The 7604-nt window shown below is 38.7% G+C and overlaps 1 protein-coding gene across 6 annotated transcripts in view; it reads right to left on the minus strand.

The window, feature by feature from the left end:
* The window catches only part of spock1 (SPARC (osteonectin), cwcv and kazal like domains proteoglycan 1), a 108452-nt gene that overhangs the window by 40257 nt on the left and 60591 nt on the right, over positions 1 to 7604 (minus strand). For all 6 annotated transcript variants that reach the window (XM_013910576.1, XM_013911316.1, XM_013910371.1 and 3 more), the window contains one exon: positions 2222 to 2302. In XM_013910576.1, coding sequence (XP_013766030.1) covers positions 2222 to 2302 — 81 coding nt within the window. The remainder of the gene's footprint in view (positions 1 to 2221; positions 2303 to 7604) is intronic.

A 7604-nucleotide genomic window follows, 5' to 3' on the forward strand; every position in this document is an offset into this window, starting at 1 on the left:
TTAATGTATTTTGTTTTTTAAATATTTTAGTATGAAACCTGTGATGAGCAAGCATTTGCATTTATTTTGAAGCCCTGCATCATTACACAGTTTTGTAAAATGCAGTCTGTAATTTCCTTGCTCCTTTTCTTCAAAGCAATGCAAGGAAGAAAGAAAGAAATATTATAGACATTACACCTGTCTATAATATTTGCCATTCAAAGCATCTGGTGCTTGCCATTCAAGCACCAGATGCTTGAATGGCAAGGAGCTATTCAGGAGGGGAAGTTTTTCCATTTTATTCACTCTAGAATTCTTTTTAAAAAAAAAGAAAAACCTTTTTTTTAATGCTTGTACAATGTCAAGTGGTCTCCTTTCTTCTTCTTTAAGAAGATCCCCAAGGCACTTAACTGGCCATGTGTTGCTGCCAGACAAGTAGCTTGTGTCAGCTTGACCTTTAGTCAATTTCAGGAGAGGTCACAATGAAAGACCACAAGCTTGACTTACAGTGTGATTTTTGGCTCATTGACACACTGTGATCTCGTCCTTCTTTTTTTCTGTACACACACACACACACACACACACACACACACACACACACACACACACACACACACACACACACACACACACACACACGCACAGAGGACAGATCTGACCTCTTGCCTCACCCTTCAGTGTCAGAGATAATTAAATGTTTCTGCACTGTCCTAGACTGTGGCATTCATTAATCTGAAGCTGAAGTGTGTGTTTGTGTGCACGTGTGTGTGCAAGCATGGATAATCTCACACAGATATAGCCCAGTTTTTCCCCTGCTTTTATCTCGTCTCCTCTCCTGTTATCAGTAACTAATCTCACCATCTTATTATTGTTCCTAGAAAAAATTACACAAACAGCAGTTAACATGGCCAAATAACGTGTCCTTTATATCAACTTTGCATAAAGTGCGTAAATCAAATAAATATTGTGCTCCATTTAAATGGGAAATCCGTGAAGTTTATTTCCCAATAGTCCACACAGGGTCAGCACCAGTGAATCACTTTACTTTACTCTGTTACAGAGTTTTTTGGGTCCTACAACTCACAGCCGTGATCATTCTGTTTTGAAGCTAATGTATAGCCAATCAAAAGCATGTTTTAGGATACGCAGCACTGCATTGTTATACAGTGACACTGCTTTCATCATCAAGATGACATCAAACACAAGAGAACCTGTAAATAACTAAAAATAACCAGACGTCCAGATGCATCTGTGAAAATGTACTGAAAATGTATCCAGGGTTTCGCAACATCACAGGTCTTTTTCGTAGAAAGTGCGGATTACTATGTGTTACCGTGTTATTTATCTCGTACTGAATTACAGATAAAAATATGTGTAACTGGATAACAACTCTGTCATTTAAGGTGCACTGTGCATCTTTGGTAGCACAACAAATCCTCCACACAGCGTAACAAGCACTCTCAGGGGATGGTCATTACAACTTGCTCCCCTGGTGCATGCTCTTGAAATGATTCTGTGAGTTTCGTGGTTATGCCTTGTCAATACCTTCTGGCGAGTGGACATAGGAGCACTTCTTATATTATTTAACAAACTGACCTTGTGTTTTGCACAATTATTTTATTCACAATCTACTGTGGTGATGCACAGAGGAAAAACTGAAAAAATTGCATCCAACGTATTAAAGATCTAACTGCATGTTAGTACTGAAGACAAACCTTGAAATTACTATTCGTTAGGAAAGAGGCTAGGCTTGATCATTCTGTGTGAATATGCAGTGATCCATCTAGTTCAGATGAAGCAATTAGCTTTATTTATCTTTTATTTACCACCATGGCATCTTTGTAATCAAGCTGAACAGGGCTGGGGAACTAAATTAATTAAACACTTTTGCATTATATCCGATGTTATTCATAAACTTCAGCAGACACATCAGACCAGTTTAAGCTCAATGTAAAGTAATGCCACAGTCTATTGTCTAAATCAGTGCCTGTCCACAAAGCACCTTATAATCTGTGATCAGTCTGTATAGCTATATGAGAAGCAACATCATTCTAACCTAATAATACATACACAGCAAGTCAGCTAAATCCGAATAGACAAATGAACTCTATCTACAAGGACAGGATCGTTATGGTATCAACCAAGTATGAGCTAAAAGTAGCTCAGAGTACCTGGAGCAATAGAAAAACATATATTACCATGGATTTAAATAGAAACTAAACAAACTAAAATAAGAACTCACCATCCTGTACTGTCTTTTTGGCCGAGCTGGAGTGGGCTTTAGTTCTTGGGTCTCCATATCGGCCAGGTTCAGCCACTCGCTCTGAATGAAAAAATCATAAACATAAGACAAATTCATTAGAGAATGCTTTTTCATGGTTAAAGTAATAGTTTACCATATTCTTTAGCCACTTCTTTGTTGCCTTGGTGGTATGTTTTGGGTCACTGTTGTGCTGGAAAATCCATCCATGACCAATCTTCAGTGTTCTGGCTAAGGGAAAGAGGTTCTCGTCCATAATATTACAGTACACAGCCCCATCCTTGAACCAAAAAAGCCTCAAAGCACAATGTTTCCATCTCCGTGATATGACCTAAAGAACCGCATCCCCACAATGGTGTTCTCGAGGTCACACACAGGAAGAGAAATTATCTCTTCCCCCAAAGATGCCTTGTGGAGTTGATGCCAGATATCTCAGTTTTGGTTTCAACAGCACCTTCTCCCATGTTTACTGGCAAACTGGTTGATATTCTATCTCTCTTCATTTAAATTAAACTACCATAAAATCAGAGACACTTCGTTTCTTTTTAAGTGAGAAAACGTAATTATTCAGAAGGAGATCAAATAATTATTTTCCCCACTATAATGTAATTCCCTCCATCTCCAGTTCTGTACTTAATAGACAAACATGCCAAACTCTCAGAAAGAAGGCAAATGTGACTGTGTGCCAATATTTTACACTCCTACTTTGTGTTTTAGCTTAATCAATTTACAACCTGACCAGAAGTATTTCCTCACATAATGCCTCTTAATCACCAGAAATACATTATAGACTCCATTGGCAAATTTGGCAGGGAGGCAAAGTGACAGAATTCTCCTCATTATAAAAGAGTAATTGCTACACTATTCTCGCTCTTACACACTCACAGCACTACAACATCCCATATGGAAGGAAGCCAGTGGCAGCACTACCTCAGGGAGGAAGCAGAGCAGCCAAACACTGAGGTACAGGGAGTTTGTCATGTCTGTCTGTAGGCTGTGACATTAACACCCAGAAATGATTAACTCTCCGAACTCATCCATCTCCAGTATTTATTAGCGAGCAAGACTTTTGAGTGGGGACTGACCACGAAGTGTATTTAATGATCAGGAAAGAGGGTGTGGGTGTTTGTGTGTGTGTGCAAAACTTAGTCCAACTTTTGTCAATATGCCCTCTGTTCATTATTCCTCCCTTCTCTCCCTTTTGCCAGACTTTCTCTCCTCCTCATTATGGGAAAACTTTCTTATCTCTGAGTTATCCTCTCTGCAGGCACTCTCTCTCAAGTGTTCTCTGTAGGCCTCATGTCTATATATCTTTTGTATCCTCCCCTGCCTTCTTCCCTCCCGATACTCCCCGATGCCACTGTCACTTTTGCGTGCTGCCGTTTAGCTCGAGGGCTCCTGCTATGATCGCTTGCAACAACTGCCTGCTCATATCCTCTGAAGTTTATTTATCCTATAATTTACAATTATCATCAGAGTCTCGAGTGGCCACGGGGCAAGAAGGGCAGAATCAAAACAACAACACACCCATTCACTTGACTCTCTGTCTGCGTGATCTACTACTGAGCGCATCTCTCCTTGAAAACAGCTTGTTCAGCATCGTTCAAATAACTGCAGTTCACTTTATTTTGTTGTTGATTTTGGTGGCGGGGGGCAGTAATAATTCACTCCACTCTGTGTGGTCTGCTGACATTTGTCCTTTCTTAATCACTGCTTTAGCGCCTTCCATACCTTTACGTCTTTCCATCTCAGCTGCACAGATATTTAATTGCTTTGTTGTTATGATTGGCTTTGTCTCTTCATTGAATTAACAATACCCTCGGTGTGACTGTGTGTATTTACTTCCTCTGCATCTCAGCAGGCTCCAGGTATCATTGATTACCTCCACTGTGTGCGTATTTGACTGGTTAATTTGCTGTGTATGCCTCAAATCAGTGTAGCATGTATGTGTGCTTTTTTGTTGATAATCCCTTTTATGTGCCGAGGCTCAACACGGCGAGAGCTCACTCCTCTGAAAGAGCGAGATAAGGGCTGAGCTGAGGGTCGTGGATATTGAGTCATTTTTTATGATGTGGCCAACAAGCCATTAAAATCAGAGCGGTAAACAATGTTTAAAGAACGCCTGGTGAGCGAGCAACAAACCCTTAGCACATTACACCGAAATGAGATATTTGTTCTTGCTCCAGCACACACTCCGTTTCATACACAGAGCTGAGGTGCTGACTGTTTGTTGTCCTATATGTCTCTTATCAGTTTCCCTCTTTCTAATTCTTTTAGCTCCTCCAGGCGCAGATCAAAGGCGGGTTTATGAGAACGTATTAAGAGGCAGTGACAGAGTTACAGAAGATTAAAGATGGACCAATGAGAAATGGGAAATGACAGACAGAATATCTTCAGAGAGACTGCGACTTAGTGAATTGGAGAAAGAGCTGATGAAATATATAACAACGACGAACACTCTGCTGGGAAAACGCAGTGTCATGTCTAATCAGGCCGATTGGCAATTTGGAAGCTCCAGATTTTCAAGGCTTTGTTTGCCGCTGGTACTGCCAAACCCGAGTGCTTCGCAAACGACTTTGGGTTCTGCTGCCAAAACGGTCCCCATAGCAACCACTAATTCATTATGTAAACTAATAACAATAGACAAGTAGCAAACACCTGAAAATTGACAACTTGAATTGTATTGTTTTTTTCTGCGCTTGTATTGCATCCTCTAGTTGTATCTTGGTGCCAGTTTGACTCTCCTGTGCTCCTCTGGACTGGCTGTGATAATGAGGCCCTGTCTGGCATTTGTAATCTTCCCTTTGACTCCCCTCTCTGGATAATGCATTGCAATAACAAGCTCACAAATCTGTTGGGCAAGCCCATACGGAGGAAGCCAGATTCAAATAACCAGAATACTGTTTCTACCATTGGTCTCGCTGACAGCACATCCGTTATCTTCTGCCAAGGACTCTTCCTCCTCTCCTCTCATCTCTCTGTCTGTCTACTTGGGCTGAAAAGCCTGTTAAGCACAACTCTCCAACCATTACTGATGGGACTGAAATTAATGCACATGTAGAAAGTTATAAATAATAATTCAGTCTGACTTTGGAAGAAGTCTAAGCTGCCCTGGAGGACATATAGGATTCAGGTTTAACTGGATGGATTCTGAAGACCAGGCAGTAATATGTAATAAGTTGAAACATGGTAAACAGTGTGTTACAACAAGGCGAGAGAATGTTGAGACACTGGTTAGTACAATGTTTCAGTAAAAGAAATAAAACACATGCCTAAATTAATGTAAATACAAAAACGTGTGATCCATATTTGAGACTCTCTAACAGAATGTATTTTTTCTACAAAATTTATTAATTTAAACTACAAAATTAAATGTAAATGTCAGGACATGGCTGATATTTTAATCACTGTAGTAGGCTGTCACTCTTTTTCCAGGTCACTGCAGTCATGCTTGAAAAGTAAAAACAATAATTAAAGTGTATGCATGTCTTCCAGCTTGTCCCTGACTTCATATGCCTCTGTACTGTCACCGTTGGTGCAAAAAAAATAAAAAGTACTTTTTTTTTTTAAACCAAACACATTCTTTTTGAGATGGAATTTTCTCAGCTGTAAATTAATGTTTCTGAATGCAATGCTACAAATATTCTGCAGCTATGGCTGAGGAGATAGAGCAGGTTGCCTATCACTTTGAAGGCTGGTGGTTCAACCTATAGTATGCATGTTGCCCCAGATGCATTTATCAGTGTGAGTGTGTGCAAATATTCAGTTAAAAGCACTGAGGCATAGAAAAAAGCACTTGTGTAAATAAGTGAACGAGGCCTGTAGTGACAAAACACTGAGTGCCTCAAACACAGTATGAAAGCATTATAGAAGCGTGAGTCTATTTACCTTTCTGACAACCGATTAACTGTGCTAGTAATTACAAACCCATGCTTCGGGTTCGTACCTGTCAAAATAAAACATCAATTCAAACTATTTTTCTTAACAAAAGAAGCAAATTAACCAAAATAATAACAATAAAAATATTATTTTTAGACACAATCTTTGTTAAAACTCTGGAAAGAGAAACTTTAGTTGAGAATATTTTGACTAGTTATTTTTGTAGTTTTAATAACATGAGCTTTGGCTTCTGTGGTAAAACATTTATCTTGTTTCATATTCAGTAACCTCTTCCTGATTGTTCCTGGGCCATTTTGGGGTCGTTCTGGCACGCTATGAAACATAAGCCCTGATGTGAGTACAGCAGATGTCTATGTAATCCACCTACAGGATGAGCTGAGCTGTCTGGGACTCAGGCCAGTGTAACCCACACAACCCTACCTCCTCAGAGGGCTGTAGAATTTTGTATTAAGTGCAACACGTAAAGAGGCAGTTTTTAACAGTTTTTAACCATCCATGACTAGAAAACAGGCAGGTCAACGAACTGTCACCATGGAAACAAGTTCATGCACAGCAAAATATCTGGGCACATGGACAAGGGAGACTGAAGGGTTGTAGCATTTAATTGCTGTGTGGGATTTTTCCAAATTTTGCTTTTTAAAGACACATTTAATTGCAAACTTAATTCCTCTCTTTGTGTATCAAGCTACGTGCATTTTGATCAAGAACATTATTTGTTTTGCAAATTCAAATTTGCATTTCTCATTTACTTTTCTAAGCACTATTTTAATACAATTTTTTATCATAATTATTTATTTTACTTGTTAGCAACTCAAAGTTATCTGTTAAAAAAAATAATTAAAAATTAATGAACTACTAACAAGCAGGAGGGGTGTTCTGTTGGTGAGTTATTCTTTTTTTTTTAACAATTAAATTTAAAGAATAAAATAAACTGATAAAACACGAGCACGAATAGTCATGACTACAAGAGCACATGCACAAAATTATAAGAATAGCAACCAAATTCTTTAAAAAATTAATTAAAGGTGCATGAATAAAGCAACCAATGAACTCTCACAGGCTTTAACTGCATGTGTGCGTGTATTTACGGCACTGTGGCATGTTGATTAACAGTAACCCATTGTTCAATATTATGTAATTTCCATGTGATGAACTCAATACGTCAGAAATAATAGAAAACTGTGTAGAAACAATGAGCAGATACACAGGGCTGTGAAGTGAAAAGGATGGAAGAAAAAGGAAATTATCTTGAAAATATGAAAGAGAACAAATAAAATTGAAGGGACAAAACAAAATGAGGGTAATGTTTAAAAAAAAGGCAGTGAATAAGAATTCAGCTGCTTTAGTAAATTGCCTAAAACGTAACCTAAAGTTAAATAGTTAAGTTTGTGACTACTTTAGTCTTTTAGAAAAATGACTTGTGAGATCTGAGGAGGTGAATGTTTACTTTTAGCTATAGGATACC

Source organism: Pundamilia nyererei, unplaced genomic scaffold (genome assembly GCF_000239375.1).
Source record: "Pundamilia nyererei isolate P.nyererei 1_Seehausen unplaced genomic scaffold, PunNye1.0 scaffold00001, whole genome shotgun sequence".
NCBI lineage: Eukaryota > Metazoa > Chordata > Actinopteri > Cichliformes > Cichlidae > Pundamilia > Pundamilia nyererei.